General features: G+C 41.2%; 1 protein-coding gene across 1 annotated transcript; it reads left to right on the top strand.

The window, feature by feature from the left end:
• Nucleotides 1-1,637: 1,637 nt before the first annotated feature.
• LOC111956312 (inhibin beta A chain) lies at nucleotides 1,638-12,155 on the top strand. Its single transcript, XM_023976766.2, has 2 exons — nucleotides 1,638-2,831; nucleotides 10,429-12,155. The coding sequence occupies exons 1-2, from the start codon at nucleotides 2,327-2,329 to the stop codon at nucleotides 11,265-11,267; spliced, it is 1,344 nt and encodes a 447-aa protein (XP_023832534.1). The 5' UTR covers nucleotides 1,638-2,326; the 3' UTR covers nucleotides 11,268-12,155.
• Nucleotides 12,156-27,526: the final 15,371 nt, after the last annotated feature.

The following is a 27,526-nucleotide window of genomic DNA, read 5'->3' as shown; positions in this document are numbered from 1 at the left end:
TTGAAACTGGGTCGAAGACAAATTCCCTAGAGAATCCATCCAACGTGAAATCAGTGGTACGATGACACTAGGTATGTAATGAATATAGCTTACTGTATACCTGTGTGTGTGTTGCACCTGGAACTGAGACCAGTCAGTGGGCATGCCCAGTTTAACCCAGCTAGTACATTTGATTCCTTGGAAGTAGTGGGAATGTACGTTTTTTGGTTCTGGGAACAAAGCCATAAGTTTCCTGACCAGTATAAAGGGAAAAAAATGTAACATTCTGAGAACAGAAGTGAACATTTCACCTTTTCTGGGAACATAGATTTTTAGGTTTCAGGGAGGTTCTGAGAACATTTGACTATGGTTTTATTAACGTTCTGAGAATGAAAATTATAGGTTATTTGAAGGTAATTAAATAACACTTCTAGCTTAGTTTAACTGTTTTGAACTCCAATCACAGATAGGACACATGGGAATTAATTTGCTTAGACTTTAACCATGCAATCACATTTATTTGTTATTGTGTTACGGCATCAGTAGGGTCAAACCTATGATCTTTTGTTCTCTGTCCACGGACAGTCCACTGTGCCACCAGGGTGGAACTATCATCCCATGTTATTTAAAAAAAATGTTACTCATACAAAGCTGTTTATTTTAGTCTATTCAAACAGACCCAATTTCAAAAGAAACAAGCACTCATTAAGATCACACCTGACCACACTTAACAAGATAGACAGAGAGCGTTTTGTTGATGCTGAGAACGGAATGAATACGTTTTTAAATAACATTCTTAGAGCGCTCTCTGAATGTTACTAAAGTGTTCTTGTGGTTTTCTTATAGTTCTCAGAACAATTTGAGAACATGACTTTAAAAAGAGCCACGAAGAAACCTGTAGGAAACATTATGCTGAAGTACTGAAATTCCCACTGAAAAACGTAATTTTTTTATGTTTCCTGGACTATTTGAGAACACTACGAATGTCAAACCAATTGGAGAACGTTCCTAGAACATTACCAAAACTGAATTTAAATGTAACCATGTTTAAACTTTTAGGAAAAGTAAAGTAAGAAAATACGTAGTTTTTTTGTGAGGTTCTTTAAATGTGCTGAGAATGTTCCAAAGCCAAGCAACTATCCTGCACCATTCACAGATAGCTGTGGGAAGGTTTATGCAAAATAACCATAGGACAACAATGCTCTCACCAAGCTCTAAGAAACATATGGTTCTCAGAACGTTATGTGCTTGCTGGGGTGTGTGTGTGAAAATGTGGATGAGGGTGAACACGTCTGTGTGTGTGTTGGTGTGTGGTATGAATGAATCAGGGAGACTCAGTGCGCACACAGTGCCTCTTCCGCCTCTTCCATCGTGACGTGCAAGAAAACCCCACAAGCATGCTACAAAAACCATCCAATGCAGACACTATATAGAAAGATAGCAAAACAGATAAAGAAAATTAAAGCAAAAAACATAGACTAACTTGTGGAGGTGACCTGACTGACTCTTGTGTTTGCCTGAAGTTGAACTTGTTAGATAACATTTAAAAGGATGAACACATAGTTGTGATTCAGAAGTAATGAAACACACAGTAGTAATGGGGGGTATAGAGGGAGGGATAAAGAAAGGGAGGGAGGTATAATTACAGTGAGAGGCAAAAGAGAGAGTGGTGAGAGTGAGAGGCACTCTAACCCTGCCCACTTCTACAAAGCCATTCAACTCCGATATAGTGAGTTCTCTGAGGCTTCTCCAGTGCTGTGCATATCAGCAGGACAGGACACCACCACACTTCTTTTTGCAAGGACTAAACTAGAGTGAACACTCTCCCAAACACTTCATTTTTACAAAGACTGGACAAGATATTCTGTTTTTAGACAGTAAACCTTATTTTACCAACTGGACAAAACAGGAGGAATGGTTTTACAAAGCCGAGAGCTTGCTTTTCTGGAATTGACAGGAGAAGTGGTTTATGAGGACTGGAGCAAAGACCTGGTTTGTGAGGACCAAGTAAAGATAGTAAAGTGCTTTACCCCATAGGAGTAATACAAGGGCATTGCCTGGTCTCAAATCTCTACTTTCCAACATCCAACTTTTTGAAGCTAGCAGCACCTCTCTCAGAGAAGGATTGTACTTTTCTCAAACTTGTTATTTCTGTCTCCCACACAAGTGCTTTGTTGGTGTCGGTGAAACCCCATCAACACCTTGTGAATCGGGAGAGATAAGGTGAGGAGAGCTGTCCGGTGTGCTGCTTCTCTTTTGTCACCCTCGCCACGGGTGCTGCTGTCCTCTACTCACCTTTCTCCAAGGATTGTGTGCACGTCTGTGAGTCGGCGTTCTGTGGCACAGGATGCCCTCGTTAGCCGTGTTGGCCGGGGTGCTGGCGTTGCTTCTGGCCAGGCTTCAGACAGGATGTGGCTCCCCTACTTTGGCTGGACCTCTGGCAGCGGTGGATGTGGCCATGCCAGAGCAGGGGCTGGTGGAGGAGACCCAGGTGACCCACTGTCCGTCCTGTGTGCTGGCCCAGATGAGGAGGGGTTATGACCCGGTCCCTCCTGGATTTGAATCAGCATCTGAATCTGTGTCTTTGGCTTTGGCTCAGACTTCGGGCCAGACGGACATGGTGGAAGCGGTGAAGCGGCACATCCTCAACATGCTCCACCTGAGTGCACGGCCCAACATCACGCACCCGGTGCCGCGCGCTGCCCTGCTCAACGCCATCAAGAAATTACACGTTGGCCGTGTGGGTGAGGACGGCAGGGTGGAGATCCAGGAGGAGGGACCGGGGGGCGCTGGCGGTGAGTGGGCGGCGCTGCCCGAGCCGCCATCCGAGATCATCACCTTTGCCGAGCCAGGTGAGTCAGCGATTTTGTGTGCCTCTGTGTGTTTGTGTGGTTAGCAGTTAGAGTAATAACATCAATTACTTTCTTGATTTGTTTGATTCATTTAAAGAAGCCGCACTCGGCACCATTAATCCTTTGTTATAGTACCTGAAAGTACTCACTGTTATCACATAATTATTTCCTGATAAATAACAGGTGGAAACAGTTATTTAAAAGGGCAGTGCAGTCCCAAAAATGTTAAATCTTTTTAAATTATATTTTCACACTATGAGGTTGAAATAACACTCTGAAATTGTGAAAATTATGATAATACCCTTTTAGTTTAAGAGCCTTAAAAAAACTCCTGGGTTTTCAGCCTGTTTAGGTGGGATGTAATTTTTCACAATCTGATCTGATTATTCTGACCAATGACCAGTCATCTTTTATTTGCATATGCATCCTCCTACTTTGAAGATCTAAGCTGGGTAGGCTCTAGAGTCTAGACGATCCTATTGACCAATCAGAGCTGTGTATGTAAATATATTTACATTTGTATCATCACGATCAGACTGAGCATTTCAATGGCAAAAGGAGGCTCGTGGAAATAAATGATTAAAATATAAATTTGAATTTGTTTTCATGAAATAAACACACAAAGTCTGCAAGCGGCATTAAAATAACGTGCTACCTGCATGTGTTAAATGTGTGTGCCTGGGTTTGGGTCTGTTTCAATATTGACGTGTGTCTGTGGTGGTTAAGGCTTTCTCTTCGAACTTGTAGTCAACACGGCTTAGATTAAACTATTGACGTCCCTTTGCAATTTCTTCGTTCGGGGGTTATGCGCACCCACTACCCACGTGCCTTGGCATCCTTAGCTAGCACGAGTTCCCCACGCTTAAGCGAGTGTCGAATGCGGCTTTTGACTCCAATGATTTCAGTGTGTACTCAGCTACTAGAGGGCACTTAAGGATTTTGCAAAATATGTTTGCCAGGTCATCATTGGAAATAAGAATTTGTTCTTAGCCAGCTTGCCAGGTTAAATAAAGGTTACATGAAATGTTGGTATGAGATTAAGAACAAGGAATTGTAAATTATGTGACATGCTAGATGTGTATAAATGTAGTTCAAGATGGACTATAATTCATGACTAAATTAATATTCTCTCAAATGCTCAATAACCTGTGTGTTAGTGAATGTGTTAATAACCATGAGTATTAGTATGTGCATGCATCTGCCTGTTCCTCCATCCTCCTCTCTTGGAGTTCGTGTGTATGTGTGCGGGCACATCAATGGTAACAATTCATTTTTCCATAGCCATATCCAGGAAAATCATATACATTTCTCCGCTGTAGGTCTTGTCAATTTAAACAGGGTAGCGAATTCGGTCACACTTTGTTGGTCTTGCCGATTTAAACATGGTAGTGACTTGGGTCACACTTTATTTGTATAGTCCCATATAGATGATCTACAGATGGTCAATCTATCAGCAAACAATCTGTTGATAAGCAACTGCTTGCTAAGGCTAGGGTTAGGTTTAAAACAAGGATTGCGGCAAGGGTTGAGGTTAGGGCTATGGTTAGGGTAAAGGCCCAATGCAGGGTTAGGGTAAAGGCCCAATGCAGCCATTTTTTAAATATCAATATCAAATCATTTCTGGGTTACAATTAAGTACCTTACTGTAATAGATTTCCATTAAAATTCTAATTAGTTTTGCTAAAAAAATATTTCTCATGCAAGAATTTAGCTTGGAGTGCTCTGAGTTGGGAGGGGAAACTGAAAACTATCTGTTATTGGCGGGGGTTTGAACCTTTATTTGTTATTGGTCTATTAACCAATGTACCGCATACTGCTTGATTGAATCGCCTGGTAATTGTGTGTATAAAAAAACCTAGGCTGTTGGCTGTGGGAATTCCTAGGCAGGGAGTTTGCAGGGAATCAATTGTCTGGCAGTCGGGGGAAATTGGCCTTAAAGCTACTGCCGTCCTACCAACGCTACCACAAGATCAGGCTCTGAATGAGACCTAACCCAGTTTAATTTATACCCAGCATTTGGTTGGTGAAGTCTAGTGGCACTTTGTATCACTACAGAAAACTTCACAGTACAACTGTATCCTAATGTATCTGTGTTCAGCGCGTAGGAACTGAAAGTAGACACGTTTTTGCATTTTAGGCCTCATTTTTCAGAATTTTACAACAGCGGGTCAACCGCTTGATTGAGATACATCAACCACGTTCACATCTATGGTTGGGAATTTTCATATGCAGGTGTGAAGTGGATGAATCAGAGATGAGATCAGACAACAATGCGAAAACAACAATAGGAAAGTTTTAATACAATGCATCGGAACTACAACACGTGCAACAGCGTGCTCTCATGCGCTGCACGCCACCGCAACGAGGGGGATGCTCTGATTCTGGAGGCTCTCCTGATTGCGGGCTGGCCATTGTGTATGGCAGCAGAGCGGCGCAACCAGCGTGTGACAAGCGCATTCTTCTCCTGCTTGTTTGCTTACATAAATGTGCATAATGGCTTGGTGCTTTAAATAACCACCCTTTTGTATGAACCTTGGATTTAAAAAAGTGCCGATGAAATTAGGGGGGCATTAACGATGCGCCGGAGGGGGGGTCGAAGGGCCCGACCGACATACCTGCGGGGTTCCTAACCGTACATAATCACTTCATTCATCCAAATATGGGGCCAAATAATTACTGTGGAGGCTATAAGTGGATATGGGGATGGGGGAGAGAGAGAGAGGATAGAGAGGAAGAAAAAGAGAGAGTATAAAGAGAAAGAAAAAAGAGGGGGGACCAAGAGAGAAAGAGAGAGAGAGGGAGAGGACCAAAATAGTGAGAAGGGAGGGGACAGAGAGAGAGAGGGAGAGAGAGAGGCGCCTGCCACCTCTCACAGCAATCAGCACTACTGTCTTCTCTGAATGAATAGTCAGGAACCAATAACACATCGTTAATGACATTCCTGTAGTGGCGATGGTCTTTCCTCGCCGACTGAGATATCTTGGAAGATGCTTTTCTTTTTTTATCTGCTGCGCTATCTAGCCAAATATATTTAGAGGCGCTTTGCTTTCAAGCTATTCTATTCTCCCTGTTTTGTTTATTCATTCATTCATTACAAGTAAAAGGAAAAAGAGATAGAGAGCCTTGCTAGGGAGGGAGGGATTGCTGTTGTCGAAAAAGTATGAATAAATGTAGTGTTGTTTGGTTTTACTGTACATGCATATCCATATCCATATGAGATATCAGTTGCTCCCTTTTCAGTACAAAAGCACCCAAAGCACCCCCAAAAAATGTACAACCCTGACTGTTTTGGTGGTAACTGTGCTTTGTTTGGTTAGCTAAAGTAGTTGTCCTATTTGTCTGTGATAAATTTGGTGCGATTCCCAGGACACCGCTGAGCACCAGCTATGCACGAAAATTCCTCAAATGGTCCTAGAACACATTCAGTTTAACTGGTCAGGAAACATATGGCTTTGTTCCTAGAACCAATTTGAAACCAAAAACGAACGTTCCCACAACTTTCAAGGAACCAAACGTGCTAGCTGGGTAGCTATAGACATTTTTGAGTGTACATTTTTAAAACGTGTTTAAAAACTAGAGGGTTAAAATAACACTGTGTGTGTTAAAAGTATTGAACACTAATAGTTATAACATTACAGATAATTAACCACTTTTGCTCTGCAGATCCTCATGCGCATTTTTGAAGTGCTATCTTATACCGGACACTGGAAGTGCTACAGGAGAGGGTTGAACTTTAATTTAGTGAGATGTGATGGAGGAATTCTATACGTGGGCACAATTTAATTTAGTCCAGGACAAAGTATCCATTGTTGTGGTCACCTAAAGAGTATTTATCTGTTGTTATTCCATGTCATGATCTGAGGGGTATACTTCTTCGTGGGATAGAGGAGTTAGCGAGCTAACTTTGGTAAATTCTGAGTTCAACTTGGGATAACCGTTGACACCAAGGTGGCTCACCTTTTACCCATGCAGGTACAGTTCTATGGCAAGAAATCCTTCAGCTCTAACCTGCTCCTGAGCAGGCTAACTCCACTTTATCCTGAATGAAGTGTCTGAGTTGTGCCTCTTTCCAGCGTTGTGCCTCTTTCCTTAGAATAGGTGTGCAATGTGAGATGGGCTGGCATATGGGGATGTGTGTTGTTACGTGACGGGTTGCACACGGTTGACCTTTGTCTCAATTGCTGCATGGTGACAGTGGCGAGAGACTTCTCAGTAGCTCTCTGTAGACAGGCCACCACTCCTGGGTCCATTTTAAAATGTAGGTCTAAACAAGCGTTTCTTATTGGACAAGTTCAGGTAGTTACCTCTTCCTTTCAAAAAGTTTTCTCCCTATTGGACATGACCCAGGACTGTGGCATGTGAACAACCCACAAAGGCCCTCTCGATCCTGCAGGACTGGGTTAGAATGTCCTACACGCTCTGATTAACTCACGTTTGTTAGAGAGTATGAGATTAAAGGGGGATCTGTTTTAGAAATAACACTTTATAAGAGCTTTCATGAATAAGGATGAGTACATTAGTATTTTATTTGAAAACATTTATTCCAAGTAATATAAACATTAAATTCATAAGTTTGTATAACATTTATTATAATAGATTTTTTAAGCATTTAAGCGTGAACAATAGCCATATCAGACAATAAATATGTCCAATTGGTGTCCATGAGGCTGTCCTAATATGGACACCGTACACATGTCCAATCACTGCATCTCCAGGACCCAAACCTACAGTTTATTCATGAAAGTAACTAGGAGGTTATTATAAAGTGTAACCAGGCTCATAACAACCCTCCCATTGCTTTCCAAAGTTAACAGATGCCAAAGTGACTGGGGAAGATACATCCGAGCCCACCTAATCAGACATGACAGACCTTGAACAAATACAGTCTTGTACAGAGTATGGAGTTTGGATAGAATGGACTGTCCACTGTCAATAGCATGCAAAATACACTATAAATACAAAAGTATGTGGACACTCCTTCAAATTAGTGGTTTTGGCTATTTCAGCCATACCCGTTGCTGACTGGTGTATAAAATCGAGCACACAGCCATGCAATCTCCATAGACAAACATTGACATTAGAATGACCTTAAAGAGGAGCTCAGTGATTTTCAATGTGGCACCGTCATAGGATGCCACCTTTACAACAAGTCAGTTAGTCAAATTTCTGCCCTACTAGAGCTGCCCCGTTCAACTGTAAGTGCTGTTATTGGGAAGTGGAAATGTATTGGAGCAACAACAGCTCAGCCACAAAGTGGTAGGCCACACAAGCTCACAGAACGGGACCACCGAGTGCTGAAGCGTGTAGCGCATAAAAATCATCTGTCCTCGGTTGCAACACTCACTACCGAGTTCCAAACTGCCTCTGGAACCAACATTGCACAAGATCCACCCCTCCCCCCCCAAACCCCCCCCCCCAAAAAACGATTAGGTCGGGAGCTTCTATGGCCGAGCAGCCACATACAAACCTAACATCACCATGCACAATGCCAAGCGTTGACTGAGTGGTGTGAAGATCGCCGCCATTAGACTCTGGAGCAGTGGAAACCTATTCTCTGGAGGGATGAATCACGCTTCACCATCTGGTAGTCCGACGGACGAATCTGGGTTTGGCGGATGCCAGGAGAACGCTACCTGCCCCAATACATAATGCCAGCTGTAAAGTTTTGTGGAGGAGGAATAATGGTCTTGGGCTGTTTTTCATGGTTCTGGCTAGGCACCTTAGATCCAGTGAAGAGAAATCTTAACGTTAAAGCATACAACGTCAACAAAACAAAGGAGATGATCGTGGACTTCAGGAAACAGTAGAGGGTGCACCCATCTATTAACATCGACGGGACCGCAGTGGAGAACGTGGAAAGCTTCAAGTTCCTTGGTGTACACATCACTGACAAATTGAAATGGACCACCCACACAGACAGAGCAACAGAGCCTCTTCAACCTCAGGAGGCTAAAGAAATTTGGCTTGTCACCTAAAACCCTCACAAACTTCTACAGATGCGCGATTGAAAGCATCCTGTCGGGCTGTATCACCGCCTGGTACGGCAACTGCACCACCCGCAACCGCAAGGCTCTCCAAAGGGTGGTGCAGTCTGCCCAACTCATTACCGGGGACAAACTACCCGCCCTCCAGGACACCTACAGCACCCGATGTCACAGGAAGGCCAAAAAGATCATCAAGGACATCAACCACCCGAGCCACTGCCTGTTCACCCCACTATCAGCCAGAAGACGAGGTCAGTACAGGTGCATCAAAGCTGGGACCGAGAGGCTGAAAAACAGCTTCTATCTCAAGGCCATCAGACTGTTAAACAGCCATCACTAGCACATTAGAGGCTGCTGCCTATAGGCATAGACTAGAAATCACTGGCCACTTTAAGGAATGGAACACTAGTCACTTTAATAATGTTTACATATCTGGCATTACTCATCTCATGTGTATATACTGTATTCTATACTATTATACGGTATCTTAGTTACTTAATGTTTACATATCTGGCATTACTCATCTCATATGTATATACTGTTTTCTATACTATTCTACGGTATCTCATTCACTTAATAATGTTTAGATATCTTGCATTACTCATCTCATATGTATATACTGTATTCTATACTATTCTACTGTATCTTAGTACGTTCTGCTCTGACATCGCTCGTCCATATGTATATAGTCTTAATCCATTCCTACTTAGATTTGTGTGTATTGGGTATATATTGTGTCAATTGTTAGATGTTCCTTGTTAGATATTACTGCACTGTCGGAGCTAGAAGCACAAGCATTTCGCTACACCCGCAATAACATATGCTAATCACGTGTATGTGACCAATAAAATATGATTTGATTTGATTTACAATGTCATTGTAGACAATTTTGTGCTTCCAACTTTGTGGCAACAGTTTGGGGAAGGCCCTTTCCTGTTTCCTGTGCACAAAGTGAGTTCCATACAGAAATGGTTTGTGGAGATCGGTGTGGAAGAACTTGTCTGGCCTGCACACAGGCCTGGCCTAAACCCCATCAAACACATTTGGGATGAATTGGAACGCTGACTGCGACCAGGCCTAATCACCAAACATCAGTGCCCAACCTCACTAATGCTCTTGTGGCTGAATGGAAGCAAGTCCCTGCAGCAATGTTCCAACATCTAGTGGAACGAGTGGAGGCTGTTATAGCAGCAAAGGGGGGACCAACTCCATATTAATGCCTATGATTTTGGATTGAGATGTTCGATGAGCAGGTGTCCACATACCTTTTTTTTGGTCATATAGTGTATCTCTCCTTTAGCCCAAAGCTCTATTTAATACACAGAGTAAGCATTTCAATTTATTTAAAGAGGCTATACGGCTTTTACCTCTGGTGTTGCTCTTAAGCCAAAAGGGGTTCCGTAAAAGGACAGAAATATTTTTAGAAATTACATTATTGGACAGAAAGGGGCACAGCTCCAGTCAGCATTTCTGTACAGCCTTTTTTCAACATACATTTTTTTTTAGCAGGGCCCCAAAAACATGCATGCGTTGCCTAACCAAAATGACTGTGAACATTTGAAGCATTGCTCTCATTGTGATGACTAAATGCCCTATTCCCTTTCCTGCTCTAGGCAACTCTCCATCTGCCATGACCTTTGACATTTCCAAGGAGGGCAGCGAGCTCTCGGTGGTGGAGCAGGCCAACGTGTGGCTCTTCCTGAAGCTGGTCAAGGGGAAAGGGCGAGCCAAGGGAAAAGTGAACATCCAGCTTCTGCAGCGCCGCCGGCAGAAGCCGAAAGCTCCAGGCTCTGCCTCCACCTCCACCGAGACCCAGGGCGAGGAGGAGGAGTTGGTGTCGGAGAAGATGGTGGACACACGGCGCAGCGGCTGGCATACTCTTCCCGTGCCACGCAGCATCCAGGCCCTGCTGGATGCCGGTGGCAGAGTCCTGGACCTGCGAGTCTCCTGCCCACTGTGCACCGAGGTGGGTGCCAAACCCGTCTTGGTCCCCACCGAGGACGAGCAACCGGGACAGGAGCGGGAACAGTCCCACCGGCCGTTTCTCATGGTCGTACTGCGGCCTGGCGAGGAGGAACACGCTCACCGCCGTGCCAAACGAGGCCTGGAGTGCGACGACAAGATGCACATGTGCTGCAAGAGGCAGTTCTATGTCAACTTCAAGGACATCGGCTGGAACGACTGGATCATCGCGCCACCGGGCTACCACGCCAACTACTGCGAGGGTGACTGCCCCAGCCATGTAGCCAGCATCACTGGTTCCTCGCTGTCCTTTCACTCCACTGTCATCAACCACTACCGCATGCGGGGCTACCCGCCCTTCCAGAACATCAAGTCATGCTGCGTGCCCACGCGACTACGCGCCATGTCCATGCTCTACTACAACGAGGAGCAGAAGATCATCAAGAAGGACATCCAGAACATGATCGTGGACGAGTGCGGCTGCTCGTAAGAGACAGTACAGAGTAGTAAAGACTCATCCATAATAAGAAGTCACCATTGGTATGATGGACATAATATAACTGGTATGACGGACAATACATTTTTGGGGAGTTCAATGACTGATCTGTCTGTTTTGTCTCATTATCTGACAGGGTATCGTTAAATCGGAATAGTCTCTGTGGCACTTTCAGATAAAAAAAGAGATACATCATATATTTTTGTTAAATGGAGACTGAGAGTGGGACTACTTATCACTGTTTATGCGCAATGTGATTCCTGCTTCTCTGCACTGCAATGAACATGGAACAGTTCCCTGAAAAAAAAAACTATGCAACTGATGAAGTATTATGCTGTGTTGTATTTTTGTTAATGTTTCTTTATATGTGTTTTGTTTCTTAATTGTATACAAAGTAGACTTTTTTATACTTTTTTTTCCCAAATGTGTGTCTGTGTTCCAAATGTTTGTATTGTTATTGTTGAGAGATACTTGAAAGACATAGGTTTGACCAGCTACTGGAGCCAAACACTAATATAATTATTAACAAGGTTTATTATTATAATTATTATTATTGTCATTCATTTCTGAACTACTTTGTCTTTGTACATACAAAATAATGAATGTTGAAATTTGCACTATACCAACATTCTTGCCAGCTTGATCACATTGACGGTAACTGGCATTTGGGCCTGCATAAAGAGATACTGCAGGTAGCCTAGTGGTTAGAGCGTTGGGCCAGTAACTGAAAGGTTGCTGGATCGAATTTCTGAGCTGACAAGGTAAAAATCTGTCGTTCTGCCCCTGAACAAGGCAGTTAACCTGCTGTTCCCTGGTAGGCTGTCATTGTAAATAAGAATTTGTTCTTAACTGACTTGCGTAGTTAAATAAAGGTTACTATTTTTTAAAGAGAAGACAATACACAAGACAAATTTAACACATACTATAGCTACGGACAGTCTCTCAATCAAAGTAACGCCAAAGATGGGAGCACCATTAGCTTTCAATATGATTCATTTACCAGAAGGACATTCTCTACTAAAGCATCTTGATTAATCTTCCTAACAACTGGTGATGACAAAGAAGAAAGAAAACACTAACCAATCTATGAAAATTATGAAACTAACAATTCAAAGAGTCTGAAAATGTCTTCCAATGGTTAAATCAATTTGGTATGACTATTTTCCTGCTTCTTTTGTTGAACACTTCTTTCAAACTGAAATTGGAGAGCAGTGGTGTTCCAAACATATGACATATATGATGATATTTATAACATTACATATGTCATAAATGACAAACATACAAAGATCAGTGAATGTGTTTGAATTTGGCGTGTTATCCTTCCAATGACAAAAGAGAAGACTTGAGTTACTGAAAATTATTTTGCTTTGTTGTACAAATCAGAACTGTTGCTTGTGGATATTTTTTTATATAATTTATTTGGCAGCAATTTTTTGCTTCATCATTAAACACAATGCGTTATACTATTTCTGTCGTGTTTTGTTTCAGTTATCGGTAACACTTTACTTAGAGCGTCCAGGTATAATGCATTTTAATGCAGTTATGGAAACCTCAGAATTCTTTAGCATTTCATTTTAAAGGGATACTGTGAGATTCTGGCAATTAAGCGTATGCTACCATACCTGTACACTTCCAGTCATTACGCTAACACTAGTACCGCTAAACCTCCTTCATACTGCACGCAGACAAACAAATTCTCCGGGTAAGTAAAAAATGGCTTGCCAGAATCTTGCAGTATCCCTTTATTGGTTGTATGTTCAAGTTGCTAACCTACTACGCAACTTGAATTTCATTATAGTATAATGTTCTAAGATCCTAATATGGCCATCTCATTAAACCTTTAGGAACATTTATTCGAAGGGTCTGTACTCATAAAGCCAATTTCCCAGACACAGATTTTACTTAGTAAAGGTTTGAAATGCTATTTCAATGGAGATTCTTTATTTAGCATGCGTTTTAGTCCATTACCTAGGACAACTAGCACCATTCACAGTTCTGTACTCTGGGGTAGACACATAGAAAATGGCAATCATATATTAGCTGGCTGCGTTGGATTAGAAGGAAGTGACTGCAATGATGCGTTTCCTGTTCCATGTGCTGCATGTGTGAACATGGCCAGCTCCTGGGGAGAATTTCACAGCTATGGCACGATGTTTGTAGAAAGCATCTGGATGAGGCAAGGGCTCTGATTGTACGCTCTGAAAACACATCCGTCCTTCCTCCCTTCCTTGAAGTAATCTATAGGACCTACAGTTGCCGGAGTGATATAGTTCCTTAAATAAGTTTGATTGAAGTACACTACCAGTCAAAAGTTTTAGAACATCTACTCATTCAAGGGTTTTTCTTTATTTTACTATGTTCTACATTGTAGAATAATAGTGAAGACATCAAAAAACTATGAAATAACACACATGGAATCATGTAGTAACCAAAAAAGTGTTAAACAAATCTAAATATATTTTATAATTGAGATTCTTCAAATAGTCACCCTTAGCCTTGATGACAGCTTTGCAAACTCTTGGCATTCTCTCAACCAGCTTCATGAGGTAATCACCTGGAAATCATTTCAATTAACAGGTGTGCCTTCTTAAAAGTCATAGTTTTGATGTCTACACTATTATTCTATTATGTAGAAAATAGTAAAACTAAAGAAAAACCCTTGAATGAGTAGGTGTTCTAAAACTTTTGGCTGGTAGTGTATGTGCTAAGAGTTTTTGGTATGTTTGTAGAGTACTGACACAAATGAATGGAAACTAATTAGGTGCTAATGTTAGGAAAATGCTAACAGGACAAACTACTATACTCAAACATTTGATTGAGGTGATAAATCATTCATGGAGTTATTTCAATGTAAGAAAGAAGATTAAGACATTAAAAGTCAAAGGCAATGTCCCGAACTTCCAAGCGTGCACTTGCACACTACCCGTCATTTATTTCACAATGGTTGAAACTTCCTCCAGTCAACGCTTACTCCAAATCCAATGCTTTTAAATTTATGACGGGGGAAAAAGGTAGAAAATGCGCAAAATGACGCAAAAAGTCCGGCAGGCTATCTTAGACACATGGACATAAAGTGGCTACTGTGGAGCCAACACCAGCAGGGAATGCAACCCCAGCGAGGGACACTCCCTGACAGACAAACTAGCCCTGCCACAAAGCTGGTTGGCTGGATGCTTGTGAGTGACATTGAGCTGCAGTTGCAGGGCCATGTCTGACCATAAACAAGGCAAGCAGCAAACATTTCACAGGCTTCAAGGGCAAGAGACTCGGGTGCTCGCTGATAACCCCTTATAAGATGCCAAGGAGGAGGACGATTGGAGTGATTTGGCAAGCAGGCCTCAGAGGAGTGCTATCTCTTGGCCCTGAAGATGGCCCAGAGCCCCTTGTTGGCACGTGCTTGTTTTTCAGATCCCTGGTTTGAAATATCCTGGGAGGGAATGTATGTAATGATGCCAAGGCTAACAGGAGTTCCAATAAAAAATAGCTTAAAGTAATTGTCCAGTGTTTCCAGATTTCTATGAAACATGACCTATACTTAATTACAATATGAGTGAAATAGTATTCCTTCCAAATAATTGTAATGAAATATGTTAAAAAGCAGCTATTCTGTGTTGGACTGGTGTGTGTATAGTCCACCAGCAGAATGGTGTGGGTAAGCAGACCCGCGAGCAACTGCGGCCCCTCATGATGAGTTCAGATTTTTTGTGATACAGAGTTTAATGACTGTGATAGGAGAAAAAATTTGGATCTATCAACAACATTGTAGTTACTCAACAATACTTTCTAAAAGAAGAAAGCCTGTACAGAATAATGAATATTCCATCCTGTTGGCAATAAGGCACAAAAGTAAAACTGCAAAACATTTGGTAAAGCAATGAACGTTATGTCATGAATAGAAAACGTTATTTTCGGGTCAAATCCAACACAACACATTCTGAGTACCACTCCTCTGCATCATGTTATGGGTATGCCTATTGTTGGCAACGACTAGGGAGTTATTTATGATGAAAAGAAACGTTCCTGAGTGGCCCAATTTACGTTGCGGATGCACATACAAACACTTCTAGAAAACACACTGAAAACATGGTCCCCAGCCAAACTTTGTGTCCCAATTGGCTGAAGACAATAACCACTCTGAGGTAGTGTGGGAGGAGCCAGAGTCCAAATGTCCATTCGGGCACACAGATTGGCTGAAACCAAGAGGCGATAATAGACCCCTGAGAGGGGAAGAACTCACTCCAACGGGACTGTAGGGAAAGTCACGTGCACAGGCATGGCCTTTTTTACAGTAACATAATTGACGAGGCTTGACACTGGTTATGATTATGACAGTGGATGCCTTTCAAACTCACAAAATTATAGGCATGATGCAAAATAATATTATAAACTGATGTAAGTAACAGTTTTTGACTATCTAGTAAACTAGCTAGCTAAGTTTACTAACAGTGAGGAGAAACAATAATACAACAATTTACTGTTGTAAATCTCGGAAACTGATAAGCTGGTTTTACAACAAAAATATTTGTCTAAGCCTTCCTGATAGATATGGATGTAGCTAGATACTGTCTGCCTACGTACCTAGGTACATTTGTACACTTTGGTCACTATGAAAAAGTTTAGGGATATGCCATATTTCTTTCTATTAGGCTAAATATTGTTCTAAATGTAATGTCTGTGCCTGTGCAATTTTGTTATGTTACAGCCTTATTCTAAAATTGATTAAATACTTTTTCCCTCATCAATCTAAACACAATAACCCGTAATGACAAAGTGAAAACAGGTTCTTTGAAATTTTTGCAAATGTATTAAAAATAGAAAACAAAAATGCATCCTGTTTACATTGATCATCCTTGAGATGTTTCTACAACTTGATTGGAGTCCACCTGTAGTAAATTCAATTGATTGGACATGATTAGGAAAGGCACACACCTGTCTATATAAGGTCCCACAGTTGACAGTGCATGACAGAGCAAAAACCAAGCCATGAGGTCGAAGGAATTGTCCATAGAGCTCACAGACAGGTTTGTGTTGAGGCACAGATCTGAGGAAGGGTAACAAAACATTTCTGCAGCATTGAAGGTCCCCAAGAACACAGTTGCCTCCATCATTCTTAAATGGAAGAAGTTTGGAACCACCAAGATTCTTCCTAGAGCTGGTTCCCCAGCCATACGGAGCATTCGGGGGATAAGGTCCTTGGTCAGGGAGGTGACCAAGAACCCGATGCTCACTCTGACAGAGCTTCAGAGTTCCTCTGTGGAGATGGGAGAACCTTCCAGAAGGACAACCATGCAGCACTCACCAATCTGTATTTAAGTATTCAGACCCCTTGACCTTTTCCACATTTTACAGCCTTATTCTAAAATGGATTAAAAAAAAAAATCCCTCATCAATCTACACACGATACCCCATTATGACAAAGCAAAAACAGGTTGTAGAAACATCTCAAGGATGATCAATGGAAACAAGATGCACTTTAGCTCAATTTCGAGTCTCCTAGCAAAGGATCTGAATACTTACGTATGTAAATAAGGTATCTGTTTTTTTATTTGGAAAATGTGTTAAAAATTTCTAAAAATCTGTTTTTGCTTTCTCATTATGGGGTATTGTGTGTAGATTGATGAGTAAAAAAAATTTAAATCCATTTTAGAATAAGGCTGTCACGTAACAAAATGTGGAAAAAGTCAAGGGTCTGAATACTTTCCGAATGCACTGTATATAAATATCTTTGACGAACCCATTAATGCAGTCAAATCTCGAAGATTGATAGAAATGAACCATATTTATTTTATGGTGGTTCTACATGGTCTTAGGCTGAGCCACACTATCCTTTATCCGGCTTCTGTACACTGGCAAGGGTGTTTGGCATGGTGGGCTGGGAAAGCTGAGACTCCTTGTGCTTGTGGCGAATGGTCTTGTCCTGTCTGCAACGTATGGCCAGCTGGATTCTGCTGGAAGTGGTGGAAGTGGTGTAGGAACTCTGTTTGGACCTGGTACTGTACATCTGCTGGAAAAACATGTTTGTGGTGTTAGCATGTTACCCTTTTTGTGGAAGGGACATTTTACAGTTGGTAAAGGTGTGAAACGAATGGGACCTACAGTAAGTGTTTAGAGACAGGCTAGTGTATTGTTTAGGACAATGAGAGATATTGGGAGCTGCTTTTGAGAGGAAACAGATTGAATGGGCCGGGGGGCTGCATAGGGTGTGAAAAGTCTTAGGAGGGCAGTTCTTACACAATATATATTGTTGTGTATGGGAGATGGAGGAGAAATGGCACCTCTCAATCGTTCTCATACACAACAATACTAACATGACTCAGGATAAGACACAGATGCAGAAACAAGAGGTAGATAATTAGAATCTCAGATGTTTATTACAAATCAGGGGGCAAGCAAACGGCAGGTCAAGGGCAGGCAGAGGTCAGTAATCCAAGGTAGCGTCAATCAGGGACAGAACTGCAGGCAGGGTCAGGGCAGGCAGAATGGTCAAAACCGGGAAGAGAGATACAGGACAACACGCTGGTAAGACAAGACAAACTGGCAGCAGACCAACAGAAAACGCAGGTATTTTTTTATTTTTTTATTTTTTATTTATTTCACCTTTATTTAACCAGGTAGGCTAGTTGAGAACAAGTTCTCATTTGCAACTGCGACCTGGCCAAGGATAAAGCATAGCAGTGGTAACAGACAAACAGAGTTACACATGGAGTAAACAATAAACAAGTCAATAACATGGTAGAAAAAAAAAAGAGAATCTATATACAATGTGTGCAAAAGGCATGAGGTAGGCAATAAATTGAATAATTACAATTTAGCAGATTAACACTGGAGTGATAAATCATCAGATGATCATGTGCAAGAAGAGATACTGGTGTGCAAAAGAGCAGAAAAGTAAATAAATAAAAGCATATGGGGGTGAGGTAGGTAATTGGGTGGGTAGTTTACAGATGGACTATGTACAGCTGCAGCGATCGGTTAGCTGCTCGGATAGCAGATTTTTAAAGTTGTGAGGGAGATAAAAGTCTCCAACTTCAGAGATTTTTGCAATTCTTCCAGTCGCAGGCAGCAGAGAGAACTGGAAGGAAAGGCGTCCAAATGAGAGGTTTTGGCTTTAGGGATGATCAGTGAGATACACCTGCTGGAGCGCGTGCTGCGGGTGGGTGTAGCCATCGTGACCAGTGAACTGAGATAAGGCGGCACTTTACCTAGCATAGCCTTGTAGATGACCTGGAGCCAGTGGGTCTGACGACGAACATGTAGCGAGGGCCAGCCGACTAGGGCATACAGGTCGCAGTGGTGGGTCGTATAAGGTGCTTTAGTAACAAAACGAATGGCACTGTGATAAACTGCATCCAGTTTGCTGAGTAGGGTATTGGAAGCTATTTTGTAGATGACATCGCCGAAGTCGAGGATCGGTAGGATAGTCAGTTTTACTAGGGTAAGTTTGGCGGCGTGAGTGAAGGAGGCTTTGTTGCGGAATAGAAAGCCGATTCTTGATTTGATTTTGGATTGGAGATGTTTGATATGAGTCTGGAAGGAGAGTTTGCAGTCTAGCCAGACACCTAGGTACTTATAGATGTCCACATATTCTAGGTCGGAACCGTCCAGGGTGGTGATGCTAGTCGGGCGTGCGGGTGCAGGCAGCGAACGGTTGAAAAGCATGCATTTGGTTTTACTAGCGTTAAGAGCAGTTGGAGCCACGGAAGGAGTGTTGTATGGCATTGAAGCTCGTTTGGAGGTTAGATAGCACAGTGTCCAAGGAAGGGCCGGAAGTATATAGAATGGTGTCGTCTGCGTAGAGGTGGATCAGGGAATCGCCCGCAGCAAGAGCAACATCATTGATGTATACAGAGAAAAAGTCGGCCCGAGAATGAACCCTGTGGTACCCCCATAGAGACTGCCAGAGGACCGGACAACATGCCCTCCGATTTGACACACTGAACTCTGTCTGCAAAGTAGTTGGTGAACCAGGCAAGGCAGTCATTTAGAAAAAACCGAGGCTACTGAGTCTGCCGATAAGAATATGGTGATTGACAGAGTCGAAAGCCTTGGCCAGGTCGATGAAGACGGCTGCACAGTAATGTCTTTTATCGATGGCGGTTATGATATCTTTTAGTACCTTGAGCGTGGCTGAGGTGCACCCGTGACCGGCTCGGAAACCGGATTGCACAGCGGAGAAGGTACGGTGGGATAAGTACACAAGGGATAATGGGGAAAAATGGGAGACACCTGGTGGGGAGTGAAACAGATCAGTGTGTGACAAATGCATTTACTGTCTTGAAGCACAATCCTGCACAACCAAAACCCCCTCCCTCATCTCAAAGACCTGTCTGTAAACATCGCCAGGCTATTGAGTTTGACAGATTTCATGTCAATAGCAGCTCTTGGCAGAGGATTGTGTTTTGAGAATCTACTGAGAGAAGAATAAGGTGGTTGTGTCATTACTGTTGTAGTCTTGATTTTATACCTTTCAGTGTCCTTGCTGGTTTCTGTCACACAATCTTGTTGTGCTCCATAACCGCAAGGTGTGTCCGCGCCCTCATCCTTGTATACTCAAAATGCTGCAGCTTTGGGGTATTTTTCAGCAGGGCACTGTGGAAGGACTAACTACCTGTAACCCCATAACAAAAACCTATACAAACACTACCCAATTCATATTTATGCCATGCTTACTGTAAATTGAACTATCGTAGCCGTCGGCTTGTAAATATTTTTGCCAACTTACCTTCACCTTGTGCAGAGCTAGGGGTTGGAAGCACGTGCTGGTGGAATCAGATTATGTACGGCCTACAACAAAATACACAATTTAACCACCACACTAATTGTATTGTTCTCTCTTAAACTGGATATCTTAGAACACCTAACATGGACATTTCAGTAGTATCACTTTGCTGTTAGCTAGCTAGCGGCAAGATTGCTAGCCAGCTGAGAATCAACTAATTAACCATAGATGATTTATAAACATTCATCATCGCTACCAACAAACTAACAGAGATTGAGTTAGCTATAGTGACAATTCTATTTTTAGTAACAGAGTGTTTCTTGACAAGGGTGGAATAGATGGCTACCAGATTAAGTTACTCTTATTTGCTAACGTTAGCTATCTTACGTTAGCTAACACTAGTCAAAGATAAAAACAAACAAACAAGCATGTTTACTCTGCTGAAGGTAACTACCAGTCTAGCAGTGACTACCATGGCATAGGTGAAATTGATTGATAGTGTGTATCCAAAAGATAGCTATATGATTTAGTTGATGACTTTCAGAGTTCAATACATGACTCTAATGTTAGCTAGCTAGCTAACTTACTTACTCCAGCTAGGTTAGCAAGCTAGCTAACGTTATGTTACCTCTAATCGAAGATCTTCAATTTTATTGTGAAGGAAAATATTGGTGATATAGCATCACTTCTCAGCTTTCGTCGAAATGGATTACCCATCAGTTCAGTCTGAAAATCGCTCTGATAATCTTTTGTCGCCGTAAGCATTGTTCTTGATAGCCGCAAATCACTGGCAGCATTGGGGTAAATCTCTGGTAGGTAGAACGGTGAAAAATAACTAATTTTCGCTTTTGTTTGTAATTAGCACAGAACACCACACAGGCATGATGACAAACATTAATGAAACACAATCTTACCTTATTTATTTATTTATTTAACCTTTATTTAACCAGGAAGGGCTCATTGAGATTTAAAATCTCTTTTTCAAGAGCGTCCTGGCCAAGATAGGCAGCACCAAGTCATTACAAAAATTACAGACAGACAACATGAAAAACTACAAGTAATCTAGTAAAAACCATTGAATTCACAAGAGTATAACAAAATCAAAAACAGCAAATTAAAAACATTGACAGGTCAGGGAATCAGCCTCAAAATACCTAGAGAAATTCTGAGACGGCTGTGTGTTGTTCGTTTGAAGTAAACAACGCCATCATCCAAGTTTGTGGGCAAGCCCCTTCTACTTTGCGGGGCTGTATCTGCATTCGGTATGACAAACTTTGTGGTTTTATATGAGCAGACGAATACCCAGTGAAATGATTATACCAGTGAAATGAAAATGCTAGTTTCTGGTTTGGATAATTTGGATGTTCATGACATAAACGTAAACATAAACGTAATGACTATACATTTCCTCACAATTTCTATTCATTCTCTATCGTCTTATCACTACGAATGTCTTATATTTTTTGCCACTGGTTGGTTTTGTGTCGCTTTTCCACTCCATATAGGCCACTGTAGAAAGGACAGTTTCAGTCTGTCTACTACCTCACGGAGAAAGAAGCGAAAAACCCTCATCGTAGACACAGATCGCAGTTATTTAACGTTAATTATTATAGACCAATCTTGCATTTCTCCATCTGGAAATTATTACTCGCAACACAGCTGCAATGACTTTATTTAATTTATTTACAAGATAGCTAGCTAGAAAGCTGATTGGATAGAGCTGCTAGTTAGCTAACTTTAGCTAACTAACCTCTCAATCCCCCATAAACACACACACACAAATCCCCCTCCCGCTCATGGTGTAGTGCACATTTCTTAGCTGCCGTAGAGCAATACAAATTTAAATGACATCATACTTTTCCAACATTTGTACCGACAGATGTAGCCTATTTAATATCATTATAGAATATGCATAAAATCCATCCGCCAATTGCAACGTCTACCTATGCCCACACCGTACCACCAGAAAGTATTCATACCCCTTATTCCACATTTTGCTGTGTTACAGCCTGAATTAAAACTGGATTCAATATTTTTTTCTCATCCATCTACACACAATACCCCTTAACGACACAGTGAAAACATGTTTTTTGAAATTTTACCAAATGTATTGAAAATGAAATACAGAAATACCTGATTTACATTAATATTCACACCCCTGAGTAAATAATGTTAAAAATAACTTTTGGCAGTGATTACAGCTGTGAGTCTTTCTGGGTAAGTCTCTAAGAGCTTTGCACACCTGGATTATACAATATTTGCACATTATTCCTTGTAAAATTCTTCAAGCTCTGTCAAGTTGGTTGTTGAACATTGCTAGACAGCCATTTTCAAGTCTTGCTATAGATTTTCAAGCTGATTTAAGTCAAAACTGTAACTAGGCCACTCAGGAACATTCAATGTGGTCTTGGTAAGCAACTCCAGTGTATATTTGGCCTTGTGTTAAAGGTTATTGGTAAAATGTGAATTTGTCTGTTGGAAAGCAGACTGAACCAGGTTTCTCTCTAGGATTATCCCTGTGCTTAGCTGTATTCCGTTTCTTTTTATCATAAAAAACTCCCTAATACTTGCTGATGACAAGCATACCCATAACATGATGCAGCCACCACCATTCTATAAAATATGAAGAGTGGTACCCAGTGGCCCAAACATAATGCTTTGTATTCATAAATTTTATTGCTTTGCCACATTTTTTGCACTTTTACTTTAGTGCCTTATTGCAAACAGGATGCATATTTTGGAATATTTGTTATTCTATACAGGCTTTCTTCTTTTAGAAAGTATTGTGGAGTAACTACAATCCACTTTCAGTTTTTTCCTATCACAGCCATTAAACTCTGTAACTGTTTTAAAGTCACCTTTGGCCTCATGATGAAATCCCTGAGCGGTTCCCTTCCTCTACTCCAAATGGGTTAGGAAGAACGCCTATATCTTTGTAGTGACTTGTTTAATTAATAACTTCACCATGCTCAAAGGGATATTAAATGTATTTTTTAACAGATTTTTTTTATCCCTCTACCAATAGGTGTCATTCTTTGCCTTACAGGTAATGAATTGTATGTGTGGGGTACAGAGTGGGGTACAGATAGTCATTCAAAAATAATCTTAAACGCTATTATTGCACACAGAGTGAGTCCATGCAACTTCATTATGTGACTTGTTAAGCAACTTTTACTCCTGAATTTATTTAGGCTTGCCATAACAAAGTTGTTGAGTACTTATTGACTCAAGACATTTCAGCTTTCAGTTTTAATTAATTTGTAAAAGTTTAAAAATATATTATTCCACTTTGACATTATGGATACTGTGTGTAGGCCAGTAAAACAAATAGCATTAATAATTTATATTCAGGCTGTAACACATCTAAATGTGGAAAACATTTAGGGGTGTGAATACTTTCTGAGTATTGGGCCTAACTTATACTGAACAAAAATATAAAACATTTCCAAGATTTTACTTAATTACAGTTCAAATGAGGAGATCAGTCAATTGAAATAAATTCATTAAGCCCTAATCTATGGACTGAGAATACAGATATGCATCTGTTGGCCACAGATACCTTCAAATAAATGAACCTCACAATGGGCCTCAGAATCTCCTCCGGGTATTTCTGTGCATTCAGATTTCCGGAAATAAAATGCAATTGTGTTTGTTGTCTGTAGCCTGCCCATACCATAACCCCACCCCCACCATGAGCACTCTGTTCACAACATTGACATCAGCAAACCGCTTGCCACAGAACACCATACACGTGGTCTGCAGTTGTGAGGCCGGTTGGACGAACTACCAAATTCTCTTAAAACGATGTTGGAGGCAGCTTATGGTAGAGAAAGGAACATTTGATTCTCTGTCAATAGCTCCCTCAAAACTTGAGACGTCTGTGGCATTGTGTTGTGTGACAAAACTGCACATTTTAAAGTGACCTTTTATTGTTCCCAGCACAAGGTGCACCTGTGTAATGATCGTGCCATTTAATCAGCTTCTTGAATGAGTGACCAGTGTAGTGTTGAGGTGAAAGATAACACCTTTTACATTACTTGAGAAAGGAGAGAATTCAAACAGAGGAGGGTTGAGGAGCAATGAAAAGAGAATGATGAGGAGCAGAGCGGGGTTGGGCGTGAAAATGTATTAGCAGGAAGCATGAGAAAGGGTTAAGTGTGTAAGTGTGAGCTATTATGATAGTACCCCAGGAACTTGATTTAGAATGCTTAAGAGTGACGCTATAGTAATTAGGGTGAAAAGATCAGATCAGAAAAAACGAAATCACGTGACGAAATAAAATTAATAGGAGTTGTGAATGTGCCATTAGAAGACAAGAAGAATTGCGCCGATGGAGATAGCTACCATTTTACAATCCCGTAACCAATTGTGCTGTTGTGTATGTTTTTTCATGTTATTTGTAACTTATTTTGTACATAATGTTTCTGCCACTGTGTCTTATGACCGAAAATAGCTTCTATATATCAGGACAGCGATTCCTCCATGCTGGAGGAATACTTTTTCTTCAACGAGCTGGTCGGGAAGGATTTATATCAGACGTCCGACAAGGCCCTCATCCCTGTCATTCGCAAGAAAAAGAGACGGCGGTATAGAGGACGAAGGTACGGGTGCCTTGTAAGAATCCGTCGCCGAGAGGGTTAACTTCTTATGGCTGGGGGCAGTATTGAGTAGCTTGGATGAATAAGGTGCCCAGAAGCTAAGATATGCATATTATTAGTAGATTTGGATAGAAAACACTCCGAAGTTTCTAAAACTGTTTGAATGATGTCTGTGAGTATAACAGAACTCATATATGGCAGGCAAAAACCTGAGAAAAAATCGAACCAGGATGTGGGAAATCTGAGGTTTGTAGGTTTTCAAGTCTTTGCCTATCCAATATACAGTGTCTATGGGGTCATATTGCACTTCCTAAGGCTTCCACTAGATGTCAACAGTCTTTAGAACCTTGTTTGAGGCTTCTACTGTGAACGGGGAGAGAATGAGAGCTGTTTCAACCAGATGTCTGGCAGAGTGCCATGAGCTCACTCAGGCGTGCGCCCGTGAGAGGTAGCTGCGTTCCTTTTCCTTTCTAAAGACAAAGGAATTCTCCGGTTGAAACATTATTGAAGATTTCTGTTAAAAACATCCTAAAGATTGATTCTATGCATCGTTTGACATGTTTCTACGAACTGTAATGGAATTTTTTGACATTTTGTCTGGCCTGCACATCGTGAATTTGGATTTGTTTACTAAACACGCAAACAAAAAGGAGGTATTTGAACATAAATGATGGACTTTATCTAACAAAACAAACATTTATTGTGGAACTGGGATTCCTGGGAGTGCATTCTGATGAAGATCATCAAAGGTAAGTTAAAATTTATAATGCTATTTCTGACTTCTGTTGACTCCACAACATGGTGGGTATCTTTATGGCTTGTTTTGGTCTCTGAGCGCTGTACTCATTTTATAGCATGGTGTGCTTTTTCGGTAAAGCTTTTTTGAAATCTGACACAGCGGTTGCATTAAGGAGAAGTTTACCTAAAGTTCCATGCATAACACTTGTATTTTCATCAATGTTTATTATGAGTATTTCTGTAAATTGATGTGGCTCTCTGCAAAATCACTGAACGTAACGCGCCAATGTAAACTAAAAAATGTTGATATAAATATGAACTTTATCGAACAAAACATACATGTATTGTGTAACATGAAGTCCTATGAGTGTCATGTGATGAAGATCATCAAAGGTTAGGGATTCATTTTATCTCTATTTCTGCTTTTTGAGACTCCTCTCTTTGGCTGGAAAAATGGCTGTGTTTCTCTGTGACTATGTACTGACCTAACATAGTCGTTTGGTGTGCTTTCGTCGTAAAGCCTTTTTGAAATCAGACACTGTGGTGGGATTAACAACAAGTGTAGCTTTAATTTGGTGTTTTGCATGTGTGATTTCATGAAAGTAGAATTTTTATAGTAATTTATTTGAATTTGGCGCTCTGCATTTTCACTGGATGTTGGCCATCCCAGAGAGGTTAAATAAAGGTTAAATAAATAAATACATGTAAGTGAATCAACCCACTCAAGTCGAGTAGAGCAAAAAAAGTCTGACACAACATGACGCACCCCTCCTAGGGACGGCATGGAGAGCACTAGTAAGCCAGTGACAGCCCCCCTAATAGGGTCAGAAGCAGATAATCCCAGTGGAGAGAGGGGAGCCAGCCAGGCAGAGACAGCAAGGGCGGTTTGTCACTCCAGTGCCTTGCTGTTCACCTTCACACCCCTGGGCCAGACTACACTCAATCATAGGACCTACTGAAGAGATGGGTCTTTAGTAAAGACTTAAAGGTCAAGACCGAGTCTGCATCTCTCACATGGATAGGCAGACCATTCAATAAAAATTTAGCTTTATAGGAGAAAGCCCTGCCTCCAGCTGTTTGCTTAGAGATTCTAGGGACAATAAGGAGGCTTGCGTCTTGTGAGTCCAATAGGGTGTATACATTTCTTGATATTGTGTATTTTTTGATACATGTGTACTGCACTGTTGAGGAGAACTTGCAAGTAAGCATTTCACTACCATTTACATCCTGGTTCTTGAGCACATGACAGTGAAGTTGTATTTTGGGGTATTTCATTTAACTTTGTTATTTAACTACGTATTTTTTGGAAGGGGTTTGGGAATATTTTTTTAATGTCTGTTATCTTGTACAATTATAAAAAAGAAAAAAAATTCATTAGAGATGTTGTATTTTATAATTTTACTTTTGAACTTTTCTGACAAATAAAATCATGTTTATATACTGTAGTAAACACTTGGCCTTTCCTTGATTTGGTGACAGAATTAGCACTCAGTGTGACAATAAAGGGAGAAGGAGGGGGGGTTGTAACAATGGTGAGATGTGAGTGTCAGGATAACTTAATGGCATGTCTCAGGCCGGACACATTGGTTGGCATTCAGGATCTTTAGTCTCCACCGATTGTTGTTACCACCAACTCACTGGGCTGGCATAGTGTGCGACCAATTCAACCAAGTGTTTCCGTCAACAGCGTTGACCAACCTGCTAATAAGGTCAGTGCACTTTGACTGTTTGCAGAATCCCTTCCTTATTTACTTTATTTCGAACCTGTCGCCACCAGATCCGCATTCGCTTTTTTTCTTTATCAGCATTCGCCCCCTCTTTTCCTCTCTGCACACAATGTGTTAGCCAAAATAGCTTTAATGAACTTTGTCCATCGGTTTAGCTGAGTTGCTTTGCAGGTTCACTTAAGTGCAGTCGGGTAACGTGCATTATGAAATCCCACTGCTAGTCAAGTAGTAAAAAAACGAAATCCTTTTCAAAATCAAAACGGTTTAGGGAAGAAGCATGAATGGAAATTAGCCTAAGCAAATTTGCCAATGTGATAGTTTTACCGTAGATACTGAATGAAAGAGTAGAATATAGTCATGGCTTGTAGTGCCTCTAAGTGTTCAGGGCATGGTAGCATGAACTACCGTTCATCTCACTCATGTGGATCAAGTTTGTTGATATCAAGTTGACTTGAGGTTATTATTCACATT

Source organism: Salvelinus sp. IW2-2015, linkage group LG32 (genome assembly GCF_002910315.2).
Source record: "Salvelinus sp. IW2-2015 linkage group LG32, ASM291031v2, whole genome shotgun sequence".
In the NCBI taxonomy this organism is placed as follows: Eukaryota; Metazoa; Chordata; class Actinopteri; order Salmoniformes; family Salmonidae; genus Salvelinus; species Salvelinus sp. IW2-2015.
This window is presented reverse-complemented; position numbering and strand designations above follow the sequence as displayed.